The sequence below is a fragment of the Syngnathus scovelli genome, chromosome 14 (genome assembly GCF_024217435.2).
Source record: "Syngnathus scovelli strain Florida chromosome 14, RoL_Ssco_1.2, whole genome shotgun sequence".
Lineage (NCBI taxonomy): Eukaryota > Metazoa > Chordata > Actinopteri > Syngnathiformes > Syngnathidae > Syngnathus > Syngnathus scovelli.
Window position 1 is genome coordinate 9,117,834 of NC_090860.1, and position 13,821 is coordinate 9,131,654.

The 13,821-nt window shown below is 43.8% G+C and overlaps 1 protein-coding gene across 2 annotated transcripts in view; it reads right to left on the reverse strand.

The window, feature by feature from the left end:
• The window catches only part of kif26ab (kinesin family member 26Ab), a 48,542-nt gene that overhangs the window by 24,367 nt on the left and 10,354 nt on the right, over positions 1 to 13,821 (reverse strand). For both annotated transcript variants that reach the window (XM_049740090.2, XM_049740091.2), the window contains exons 3-4: positions 3,412 to 3,840; positions 765 to 973 (exon numbers count right to left, since the gene is read on the reverse strand). In XM_049740090.2, the coding sequence (XP_049596047.1) occupies positions 765 to 973; positions 3,412 to 3,840 (638 nt within the window). The remainder of the gene's footprint in view (positions 1 to 764; positions 974 to 3,411; positions 3,841 to 13,821) is intronic.

A 13,821-nucleotide genomic window follows, 5' to 3' on the forward strand; every position in this document is an offset into this window, starting at 1 on the left:
CATAATCTTTTCGTGGTCCGCTCTAACGAAAACATGACAACATATAAATCAGTGTCAGGAATCCATCCTGCGTCACACCTCACTGTTGTCCCGGCCATAGAACAGAAAGCAGAGGAAGTTGGTGACGCTGGAATTCCCCTGCAAATTGAAATCCTCATAATCCCCTCTGGAGAAAAAGGTAATCCCCCTCGGTGATGTCCCAAGGGCTTCTTGTCACAGTTTCTTCCTTGCTTTCCTCTCCCTCATGCCGTGCAGACCTTCAATAGTCCCCATGCACCATTCCCAGCAGGTTTGGACATTGCCAACACACTTTGAGAATTGACTAAAAAGTTTCAGTGAGCAGCTAAAACTCCAACTCTAATAGCAAGCTGGCAAATGTTTGTCTCTTTTCAAAATACAAATTAAACATGAAATACTTCAGGACAATACACAGCTTAACCTAAGCCCCTTCGTGAGACTCTCCCTACTTATATTAAATGATGTAATTCTATTATGCATTCATAGGCACTGGTGCCTGTAAAGTGAAGGTTCATTTAAATTTGTGATGGAGCGTATCCTATCGCATGCCGTCATTCAACCATGGCCACAACATCACTCTGCAAATCGTGCACCTACGTTTAAGTGAACGCCATGAACCGCCAAGGGCGAGTCTCCTCACACACCGGCCGTTTGCATGCATGTGTGTCCTTCATGCACATTTTCCTTCAACAACTGCTTAATCTAGTCAGTCAACCTTTGGATGACAGCCTGGGGGAGGTGCTCACCTGATAAAGAAAGAGGCTGCTGCAGATGAGGAGGGTGTGATGGAGCTGGATGCACTGGTGATGGGGGTAGGGAGGCCCGTTTGCATGGGGCATTGGAGGCGACAGGGCGTCAAGGTGCTGCTTTTGGTCGAGCCGCTGCTGGTTACGGTGGCCAGCGGGGATGCGGAGGTCGTGACATCTCTGCCGGTGTCCCCCATCAAGCTCTGGATCTGTTGGCACATAGACACTGAGCAAAGACCACAATCTGCTTCCACTCCATTTACCCCCGCTAAGCTACGCTACAGATGGACGGACAGATGCTGCAGCCAGTGTCGCTTAGCTGGAGTCAGCAGCCTTGACTGGTGCAAGCGAACGGCAACGTTGGTGCCATTCATCGTTCCTGGCCACTCTATCGAGTTGGTTGTGGCTAGTTGAGTGTCATTAAGTAATGACACACATTTATTCTTAATGACAGCAAATATAATTAACTTCACTAAGCTTCCCTACCTGGTATTGTACTCATCAGCAATGATTAAGTGTCCTTTGGAGGTTATTAGCAACATGGTTTTGGAGGTGAGAAATTTTTCAAATGTAAACTTCAGTCTGCAAGAAGGCAGAAACAAAATAAATGAGCCATCTCCGCCTCGCTACCGCCATGCTGGTTAGTACCTGGGCCCACGCCAGGGAAGTAGGCCCATCACACATTGGCATGAAAGGCCGCAGCACTTCAAATTCAGCCGTGCAGGAAGCGGACCTGTATGGCTCATCAAATCGTTCACAGATTGAGCCTATTAGATATCAGTTTTACAAATCATCAGGCCAAAATTTCACAAGCACACAGGGACAGCTGGTTACAAGTGGAGTGCATCAGAGTATTCCCCTTGGTGTTGAGAATGAGGACTTAAGCCTCTCAACCCGAGCTGCTCGTTGCAGCCTTAGACCCGGAATGGCTCCTTATTCCCGGTGAAAAGTCCAATTTATCCCCTTGTCAGGTAATTAGGCTGTGTCAGTGGAGCTTTTTCGAGTCAGTAATGAGCTGGCCTTCCAGCCTTTAACCCATGTCTGATGTCCTTTTGGGGTGAGGGTGGGGGAGCAGGGGTTCCAATGAATAGCTCAAGACATTGAGCAAGGTGGGAGACACATTTTTAGAGATTTCCACTGATGGAGAGTGTGAAGTAAGCAAGGCTGCTGTACTGCTGTCGGGATTGTGGCTGAAGTCTCCTGTGACCGAAGATCTGACTGGTTAACAGATCTAGTGGCCAAGTGAAAGAGGTCCACTTAATCTGGGTGGTCACACTCCCATGATTCCATGGCTAATGGAAACGAATGGAGGTGAGACTTAAAAATAGCGATAAGAAAGGCTTGCTTGCACGGAGGTGAGGTTGAAATAAAACAGAAAATCTTTAAAAGGGAACCAAACCCATCAAAACCATTCAAATGAGTCAACATCTTTTCATGAGTGAGTGAGATGCAGGCAATTATGACAGCAATTAAATTTCTGAATCATCAAGTTAGTTTTATATAATTATAAGAAAATTGGTGGCTGTTTTTTTCTTTCTGGTTTGAAAGTAAAAATAATAAACAAATTCTAAGAAATTAATGCCAGGAATTTTAATTCAAGGGACGCCCAGATAGGTCTAATTCCAAGCACTACAATAATTATTCCAGATACAAGGAGTGCTTTTTCCCAACAGGGAATGGCAATAGATCCAAGAAGCACTAAAATGGGAATGCTCTGGCCTCCCTGGCTTACACACACAAGAATTTTTCTACACGCACAATTCAAACATTGTGACTCTATACTTCTTTGTCTCCACAACAGTGCATGCCCTCCTCACCAAAGGAGCCAAGTGGGGATCATGAATTCAAGCTCTTGCCTTCAGGCGCAGTGGACCACGAGAGCTTCTGTGGCTTTCTGAAATATCTGGTTTTAATGAATTGTAGCCACCAGAGCAAAGAACAAAAATGTCCAATTGAATTAATAATAAATCAATTTATGTTTACAAATATGGTTAAAATATATGACTTGATTAACTATATTGGAATGAAGCCATCAGCTCTGGTTTGATTGTGAAATTGAGGAGATGACAATGATGGGGTTGTTCTTCAACTTGACATTAGCAGCCAGCAAAATTCTGCGCTGGGTTAGTTTGATTGAAAAACGTTCAGTTGAATCATTCTCGCTCATAAAGGAAGTACAGCATGAAGGGACTCTGACCACCCTGACGTCAAAGATCCATCCAGCACTTATTCAATGTGACATTTGAAATGGCCTTGAGTCATAAGACGTGCGTGATGGCCTCTAACGTAGAATAACGTTGTCTCTGAATACTGAGGAATGAGAGTTAATTATTCCTGCAGGCAATTAAATTCGTATTTATTTAACACTCGTGTTCTCAAGAGGGAAAAAAAAAAACTGTTGCCTCAGAAATTTATGGTTAAGGTTTATGCCCTTCAAGACTGCTGGAAAATTCCCCTAGTGTGGCTTTACTCTCTACGTGTGATGAGCTTGTGGCCCAAAAGCACAAAGGAACCTATAAGTGCTCAGATTTACGTACATTAGCAGATTTTATATTGACTGCCACTGAGGAATTAAACCTTCTTTAAAAAGACATTAAGTCATCAAAAAAAATGTTGTGGTATTTAGAAAGGCACCTAAATGACATACCGGTTTTGGCTGAGGGAGGAAGTTGTTGACCCTGGAGATGCTCCAGACACCCTCGAGGTACTGCTGTGCTTGGATGGTGACAGAGCTCAGAGATCCGCTAAATTGCCCTCCTGCCACTGTCACCTGGACACTGGACTTTGGACCTGACAGGTTCCCCTTCTCCAAGATGGAATGTGGGGCAGTTTGGCCTTTGGACAGTTGATTTGCATGAACATTGGATGCAAATCTCGAAGGCTGCGGGAGAAAGGAAGAGGCGGGCAAAGCCGGCATGTCGGAGCCAAGGGCGAGGACGGGAGCATTGAGAGTCTGGAGAGCCTCCTGCTTCAGTTGATGGAGAGGCGTGAAGCACACCTGACAGCAGGTGACGGCACCTTCCTTGCTGCCAGATGTGTGGAGTTGCTCGAACAGAAATGATGCATAGCCCGTGTCCTGTGGCGAGAAGAAAAGACACATTAAAATCTTTGTTGTAACTCTTTGCACACAAATGATTTCTGAGAACGTCAGCTGTTTTATTCCGTCTGGGAGCAGACGTTCATTATGTATTCTGAGGAGACGATCAAGATCAAAACAATCAAAAAACAAAGAGGATAAGACTCGAGTGGATTAGTACAACATCCCACAGACAATCCTCATTAAAATTCCGCAGTATCTTAATGCATTTTGCTTTGTTTGAAATTGAAAGTGTCGTATCCTTCTCCATCTTCTCCAGGCAGTGTCCAGTGAAGTTTTGTCCTTTTTACTTCAACAGCAAAAAGGCTTCCCTAGGGTGTTCCTCTCAGCTTGGGAGGAATGCTGAAGGAAAACAACAGCTGAAGTGAAGCTGCCACCAAAAGCTATACAATTTACATATGATAAGCGCCTCTGCGTGAAAAACAGATGCGAAACCAGCAAATGTGAAAATAAGCACCTTCTGAAGCTGGAGGCAGCCAACTATTCAAATTCAACCAGAGACTACGGAATACATTTTAATACAAACAAACACACACACAGTCTCTTAAGAGGCATAAAGGGGCATCGAGTTCTAGCCCAGTGGAGTCACGGCCTAAGACAGAAGCCCACAGACCAAACATCAATGTTTATGAGACCTTTGCTCTGCGGACCCTCGGAGGTGATCACGAGGAGTGAGAGGGGGAAACAATAATCCAGTGCCCTAATGCAATGCTACTTAATACATCAAACCCGGTGGACACCTAATACATCGGACCCAAAAGATGTCTAAAAATGAGTACAAACTCCAAATTAAGTCAGCTGTCACTTTCTGCAATCCAAACGTGGTCTTGGGAGACGTGAGTGAAAGTCCCATCGCAACTGCCTCGTTGCTTCCCAGGCAAGAAATTGAAGCCACGTCAAAACCGGTTAACTCCGTCCATCCATCCTCGCTCACCCTTTACCCTTCGGCAAACCCACCTCGGGGCACGGGTAGATGGAAGAAATCAATTCCCCTGCCGCTCTGCGTGCATTGTTAAGTGTTGATTTAAGGGAGCTAATAAAAAGACACACAAAGCTGAGCCCATCTGCTATTCAGTGAGGTTTTGGGAGGTTAGAGAGCAGGCTCGTCCTGTAAAACTGTCTGCAAGCTTTATGCCGTGCCGAGTGAACGGAGGGTCACGGCCACAAGTGTGTTTGGGATGATGACACAGATGATGGCGGATGATGTGCGAATGATAAAAGTGAAGGACGTACCGACGAAGAGCGGAGAAGGCAATCCGAGCGAGAATCTGAATCTTCAAAAGTGGGAGATGGTTTCAGTTTTCAACCCAGTGTGCAGATAAGAGGACAGACAGACAGGAAGGGCGGATGGAGGAGGTAGGCCTGGGTTGTGGCCATTTGCCTGGAGGCTTGTGGGTGGTTATGTTGCTTTACTGCCTGTCAGCACTGATCTTTATTAAACTCTGGGGACAAACGTAGTCAGATGCCGCCGCCTTATTATGGAGAGGAGCTTGGTTGACCGCTGTGGGGGGAGAAGGCAAACCTGATTCTGCAGAGCTCTCCTAAGTTTGTCAGTGTCTTTGATGAAAACCAGGGCAGAGCATCTAACTGGATGTATCTCTGCGGGATTGATGGCGTGTCATTATACACGCTGATGATAACAAGCGCAACCTTTTGTGAATGATTGGACAGACAGAGAGACTTTTAACAAAATCACATCATAAGCAATTACTGCATATTTTCTTGAAGAAGAAATCAAGTGAAAATGCATCTATTCATTTGAAAGGTGGTGTTTAACGTCAGTCCGATGTGGAGTTGACTTAAATCACCAGAAGGTCACGACGATTTTAAATGCATGAGTTCCCTCACTCAGTGAAGGGCACGCTTCGTTGAGGCTAAAAGAGCTCTGTGAAAAAGGAAAAAAAAATCCAGTTGAGGCTATTTCCTTCTATTTCCCATGGTGGCAGAAAGAAAAATGAAGAAAAATTGTACCTATGTGCATTTGTCTTTTCTAAAAAAAAAAATGGAAGTCAAACAGCACACCCTGCAGATATTTTTGGAGACTTGCCCTGTGCATGATTTATTTTGTGAGTCTAAACCGCACTTTGGCTCAAATTCCATTTTCAATTTCATTTGACCACGATTGTCCTCGATTGCATGACTCAAGACCACACAGTGCTCCTCATGTCCTTGTTTTGTTCTTCTTTCTATATTAAAAGAACAAGACTTGAGCCATCTTTATTTACTTAGCTCAAGACTCTGTTGACCAGCACCACACACCAAGTCCATAAGACTCAAAAGGAATTGACCCCCAATAAACATGCGGGGGCCCAATCCGGGTCTCCGGCTGAGGACGAGGGATGATCAGCGTTCCCACAGGTAAGCCGGGTTGCCCCCTGAAAGCCAAGTGGGAGATGGAGGAGCACAGCTGCTGGTCTTGCCCCAGGTGGGCGCAAAGCATTAGGGCAGATTACAACCCCAGGATAAAAGAAACACATCCCTCCTTGCTCCCACCACTTCCTCAACTCTCTCCGCCACCTGAAAAGAGACGACTGTACCGAGATCCCCTGGAGGAAAGCAGCGGGTTGGAAGGCCTGCAAGCGCGGACTCTGATTAGATATCAGGTGAAGCTTTTAGTGGCACAGCAGTTGTGTGGGATACACACCATTAAATTTAACCACCGCTTGCTCGGAGGCACGCAACACAATGACTCAGGATGTCACACTCGTGTGCGACTCTGCCAACTGTGGGAACGCCTTGAGTGGAACACAAAGCCGGACGGCTCTGCAAATCACTTCAAACACATGTTGGCGCCTTACTTGTGACTGGATGAGATTACACAAATCAGTCATAAAAACGGATTTAGTATGACCACACTTTTTTTTTCTTTTCATGTTTCATTTCAATCTGAGCTATGTTGTGTAAATTAACATTCAGCATGGAAAAATATTTATCATCCAGTTGCTTATATGCAACCCTCATATTGTAATTGTAGAATATTCCATCAAAAATCAACAAAAAAATCAAAAATATTTATTTTTAATTTATTTTATTTTTTTATTAATATTCTAAATTGTAGTTGAGCGCTGGTGACGGATGTTTGACCTTAAGTAACCTCCTATTCTTTGTTGCTCTCCTCACAAAATCTAGTACTTTTTGGTGAGATTCCATCAAATATTGATGAGGCTGCAACAGTCAGCTCACACACATTTCGTCAAATTATCTCTGTTTCAGCATTTGTGACACATAAAGCTGCGGAATCGATTCAGTGTGTGACTGCATGCTAACGTGCAAAAAAAAAAAAAAAAAGACATCCATCCAAACAGAAATGACAACATGCAGGCATAGCAGTTTGAACACAAACAACCTAATACTCACAGCTTGCAGTCAGCAAAATTTTTCCGAGACAAAACAGCAGAAGTTTGGAGGAGAGCGCCAGATATCTGCGTGAGTATTCCCTTAAATGAGCAACCCCATCTGAGAGCTTCTGGCATCTGTTCCCTCGCGAGGAACTTACGGAGACAGATGTCAGACTGCGTGCCTGCATGATTTAGGCCTCTCCTCCCTTTGGCCGTCGAGAAACTGCTGACTAAAAATGCAAATCGGCTTTCCCCTTTTGTGACACTTTCAACACGTGATACAACCACCTGTCCAGCAATGGTATGCTGTCGAGGCCTTCAAAGCTTCTTCTCTCTTTAACACCACGCATAGTTATATCACAGTTTTGTACGTGACCTTTTCATATCTTCAGTAATTAGCCTTTTAATTGCAGCATCAAAAATAAAGCTCTCACTTGTGTTGATTAAGCAATGATAGCGTTCGAATGCTACAATCAAGAACTTCATTGGTCCCTGCGGCCAGCGTGTCCATCTGCAGTGGGGGGGTACTTGTAGCTGACCTTACTGTTAAAACGTACATAAAAAAATGACAGGACAAAGCTTTAGTGCGCGTGAGTGTGTTGTTGTCGTCCCCCCCCCCCCCCCCCCATGTGCTTTCTGCACCGCTCCAATCCATCACTCCAACCTTTCGCCACTTGGCCAGTTAATTACGCTTTCCTGTTCACTCACGCACATAAAGAAAACAAGTCCCTTCCACATTGTTTGGACAGACTTCCATTCTCCCTCGCTCCCCCTTGCCCGACCTCTTTCGCTGCCTTCGGCAGAGCTGAAGCAGGATTTACTGTCTCTTTCATCGACTTTAAAAAGGGTAATCGTACTCTGAGGACTGGCCACTCAAATGGCATCTGCTTAGTCGTGCAACTCATTGATGGCTTAGAAAAAATATCAACTGTTTGTATTGGTTAAAAAAGTCATTGTTTGTACATCACTTTCACCAAAACACACGCTGGTCTATTTGGAATGTTCTTGCCACGATGATGTCTCTCGTGGTAGATTATTCTACCCCGCCAGAGTGAGCTCCGAAAAACAAATCAAGATGGTAAATTATAACGAATAAAATATTCAACAGGCAAGCTGGAGAGACGGACACCAGGGGGCCTCAAGGCAAGTCCAGCACAAAGTGTAGTCTTTCTTTCGTGTGTTTGCGCCGATGTGGAAGTGAACTTGGTCGACTTTATTCCCAGCCAATTGAAGTGGCATCTCTCAAAACCTTTAAATTCAGCACTGGTGAGCGGACTGGAGTCCATGCAATAGGTCTGCATGCCTAAACTATATTCATAAGGAACTGCAAGAAAATGTCCACAAAAACATCCAAAGTGCAGAATCTGCGCCACAACTTAGACCTGCTTTTAGTTGCTCTAAGGTCTACTCTACTTTCTGTCCAGCCTGGTGTAGTGCAGTCTGACAAATTGCCCAACACAGTAAACTGTCTGCAGAAATAGAGTCCTAAATGTTGCAGGTAAAAGCAAGAACTTTAAAAAATCTCATAACACACACATGATGAACGACAGGCGTTCACATGAACGTCTTTCACACTGACAATCAAACACACACTATACTTTCCAAGCATTTGGAAAGCCCTCCGAGGCAGTTTCCAAAGTAAACCAGGATTGTGTATTCTAAACCATCCACTGGAGCTTGTTGAAAGGCCTGTTTGAATTGAAGAGCCCACTTTAAAACACTCACCACAAAAGTACAGAAACCAGCCTTAAGAGTTTCCTCCAAACCAGTGAACCCCGCTTCTGTGATGACAGCCACCTGCCTCTCCTCTGTCTCAACTGTCACACCAGAGGGTGAGAGAGAGATGGAGTTTGTTTTGAAGGGGGTTGTTCCGACTCAGACGGAGCACTCACACTTTTCTACAACTTATTTAGAGAGAAAACAAACTGCAATGAATCTCCACTGGAGGCTCTCTCCGCCATAGAAGCGAAACGGAACCCAGACCAAAAAAATATACCGTGTTAATGTAATGATACATAATTAATGTTTCATTTAGATTACAGGTGTCAAACTCAAGGCCCGGGGGCCAGATACGGCCCGCCACATTATTTTATGTGGCCCGCGAAGACAAATTGTGCATCAAATTTGTGTGTCATTACTAGAATTCCAAATTGTCTTCACTTTTAATATCTTTTTTTTTTAAATATTTGACCAGTTTTTACTCGTCTGATTTGAAAACGAGTTATTTGTTTTGTAGCTTTTACTGTATATAATAGTCGTCCGAAAGAAGCTATGACTACAATGCGGCCCACGAAAAAAATGAGTTTGACACCCCTGATTTAGATTGTTTGATTGAAAGAGGAAAGGCTAAATATTTTAATAAATTTGGTCCAACTTTTGATCATTCTGACACAAAATACTCAACGCAAAAAAAATAAATAGGTTAACTCGGTTCATTCTATGCCAAGGTGAGCTGTGCAAGCACGTTTCTAGAAGTCATTATCTCACTAAGTGACATTCTTTGTGCGTGACAAAGCCGCTTGCCTGTCCACAAGGACAATGGAACAGCAGAGTTGCAAAAGGCTGAATCAATCTGTGGCACTAGCCAACCGCTGGAGGTTCAAGGAATATTCATTCAGAATGAAAGATGTCCATGTTCGAGATTACCATGACATTGATCTCTCAGTCAACACAATTTTCACTAATAATAGGGATTTCGGATTCAGTCCGAGTCTTTAAGCCAGGGGGGTGCGGAAGAGTAATGCAAAAGTGTTTTCTCTTTATAAAAAGTACACCCTGGTGAGAATAGAAGAGATAGAAAACAACACAAAGCGATAACGCTAACCAGCTCTTATTTCTTGCTAATTGAGATGTCTAGACACATTCAATTGAGACTCGGGAGATAAGGAAGTGGGTGGAACTATCATGATGGAGAATAATGCGCACTAATCCACTTAGCGAATGGGAATTTTCATTCTGCATCAAAATGCATTTCTTATCAATCTTGTTCCACATGCACATTTTGTTACTTTTGTCGAATGGGAACAATAGCATCCTGCTAAAATCTTTTATTCGAAAAATATTTCCCCAAGGTTACTAAAGCTTTTCTCTCACACCGCAATTGCTATTCTATGATTAAAATATGAATTCTAAAACATTAAAAATAAATGAAAATCTTGGTTTTGTGTCAGCTTTGGCTTTCTTATATCAGAAGACAAGAAAATTCATGAAAACAAGTTTGAATTGTGCACTTAAATGTCGACAAATAACCCTAAGCAGTAAATATTTTTACATAATATGAATTGAAAGTGCAATTGACATTCTGCGTGTGAATGACAATATTTATGTAAACTAAGATGAAAATGGGGCTGCATATCTTGACCCCTCCCTCTCTTTGTTTTGTTCTTTTCAGGGCTGATATCACATTTTGTCAGTGTATACACACACACACACACACACACACACACACACACATCTGTATGTAAAGCAAGTTTGGAGATGCGCAAGCATGCCTCCGTCCGTGCTTGTTGCTTGGTTGTCACACTGAGAGGTCAAAGGGTAACTAATAGTGCGACTCGTAGAGGTCAGCGTCAGTGCGGCCTCCTGCCAGAGCTCTGGAACATCACCAAAACGACTGCCAAGAAAAGACAAATGAATCATCCCCTCCCGTATCTTGAGCTTTTCAGTTTGTGCTTAACTTGTTTACATGTTTGTATATTTTTACTTATTCCTAACATATTGCCTCACTCAATTCCACAGACATTATTGTGTAAAACGCAAACGCTCTGGTCAATCGAACAATAACATTCTTGTGTAAGCAGCAGGCTCTTTTTTGGAAAGTTCGTAAAAGAGCTAAAAGTAGCACGGCTGTCTGCCTCTCGGAATTCCACAGTCGAATCAAGTGAATTGTGACTCGAGGCAGAATGCGAGATGGTTTTTATTTTCACCTGTCAATAATTAGCCAACTCGCTAATGAGCCAGCTACACACTGTGTTAGCGAATTCTCTTTTCGCCACATCACAGCAGACGTTTAGCCTTTTACCTGCTCCACCATCAACCCTTAATACACTGCCTGAGGTGCAATGATGGCAGACTGGAATGTTCTCCAAATTATCTCCGGGTGTGTGTTTCATTAATGTGAATGATGAAAAGCACAAGACAGATGAAGTCCAACGAAGGACTGCTTGGAGGTCCATCCAGAGAAAAGCAATGTCTCATTTTCATGATTATCAAAAGTCAAAAAGGATTTCCTTTTTTAAACAGAGACCTCAATCATACGAGGTCAGGTGGGAGATCTCCGTCACTCCGCTGCCGACAGCTGCTGTAGTATTTTAGGAGATAAAAATGACCCAGACTTTTGTCAACAGTTGGAGAAAAGCAATGAAGCATCCCTCGTGAGGCTTTCTGAAAGTGCTCCAAAATAACACCATGGCTACGGGTTACACCCCGGACCTGAACTGTTTTTCCCGATCAGGCGGGTCACTATCAGGTGGGGCCTGAGCTCAAGCCAACACAGATGAAGGGCAGCACTTTCCTAGGTTCCATTTTCACCCCTGACTTTTCCTGTTTTGACAGGAAGCAGGCAATGATAACACAGCCGCACAAACAAGCAGTGATTGCCTGCAAACATGCAGCATGGGGCATCTATTTTCTTTAAAGGGCCTGAAGCAGGAAGAAAACTGGCAAGATGACTGAATTCTAATTTGGATCAGCACCAGAACCGCTCCCATTTGAACTGACCGATATCCTGCATGTTGGAATTTTGCTGCATTTGAAGTTCCACATTTCTGTATGTGTAAAACGGTTTGTAAAATCACACAAGTTGAAGCATGTTGATTGAAAACAAAAACACAACATAGAAGTGAAAATGTCTAGAATTGAAGTGGACTGACGATGACCTCAAATCCAAACAAATGTCACGAGTGTGGTTTTTAACAAAGGCATCATAAGAACGGACTTGGAAGAGTATATACCAAGTTGTTTTTTTTATTATGAGTAAGCAACAATTGGAGCCAGAAAATTACAAACAAAACAAGTCTCGGGACAAACCTATAATAAAGAAAACTTGACCTCTTTTTGGTTGAGGTAATAACAAATACGGGGCACTGAGCTACTGTGGCTCATAGACACACGCTGGCTCGGTCTTGTGCCAGTCAAAAACGGTGACGCACAAAGGAAGTCAATAAAAACAGACCACCAAAGTCACAAAAACATGAAAGCTAGCTCAGCCACCACAGGGAACCAAATATTCAACGGTGCGGACGTGGGCCGAGAAGCAATGTCACTATCCAGCAGCAAGAGGAAGGGGGCCCGTGCTTTGAAGGCCAAGAGAAGTGTGTATGTTGACAGTCTTCTGTCCGAGGCCCTTTTTTGGAATTTGGTCCTTTTATCTAAGGCAGGAAGAGCACTGTAGTGAAACACAACAAGGATGGAGGAACGGGGCTATTAGAGAAGCTTTGTTGATGGCCAGAGCACCTCAAACGAACAAACCACTTTGATTGCCCTCTCTGATCCCCCCGCTCGCTTTTGTTTATGAGCTAATTAAGCATTGAGCAGGGACTGCGGGAGTCTCCATCTACTATTGTACCATCGTGACTTTCAATAGCTACTGTAGGGCTTTTACAGCACCTTCCATAACTTAACGACTATCAAGATCTAGCAAGGGATCGCTAAATTGGCTTTGGATGTGTGAAAGCCTGATTGTGTGTAAGGAAACAGCGTGGTCCAGAAGGTCAAATCCAGTTCAAACGTAGTCTCCGGCGTCCATTTCTGGGGGAGTTCAAGTGTGCCTTGTATTCACCTCTCCAATGAACTCACAAAGAGTCCAAGACAAAATGCCCAGCGTGGGACGAATAGAGGCTGAGGGGTCAGCGGATGGCCAGAAAGTAGGAGGGGGCGAGGTCTCGCTAGACGCATGTGGCAATGACCGTGTGAAAGTAGTGAACACTGTGGAATGCAGACAAGGAGGGAGGAAATTTTCGGATAAAATTGACTCTTTGAGCAATCATACGATTTGAAGTTCAGGCCAAAGCTCAGAGGTTTGTTGTGGAACTTGCCCTGGAAACTAAGGCGCTGCTTCAAAGTCACACTAAAGTGCAAGTCGTAAAACGCTGCGTGCAAATAAAACCACACATTCAAGTTTGTCCACATAATATACTTTTACACCCCGTTGGCTGTCTGAACTTGCAGTGAAAATGCCCTTTTGCAGCTTCAGCCTCTGAAGTTGCATCTGTAGAGGTCATGGAGGGAGGTGAGCTGGGTCAAAATGGCTCCAAACAGTGCGTCCATGACACATTTACCACATGCACAGGTAAGCTCACCGTGCTTTGCTCTTCTTCATGGATCGTTTGATTCTTGAAAGCATTTCCGTGTTGCAAAAACATGTTCAAAGACATACCAGCCATGATTCTGTGGGATGGGTTCATTTGGAGCAGTAAATAGCTCAACATATTTAGATGTTTCCCAGCAAAGCATCAGCACTGAACACGTTCCAAATAGCCCGAGGTGTGGGGACTGGCCAAAAATTGCACTCAAGTGAGATTACTGTTACTTTAGATCAGTGCTTTAAATATGTCCCGGAACTCCCCATACTTAAGGTGGTGGGTAAAAGCAGCTCATTAAGTTAATGAATAAATAAATAAAT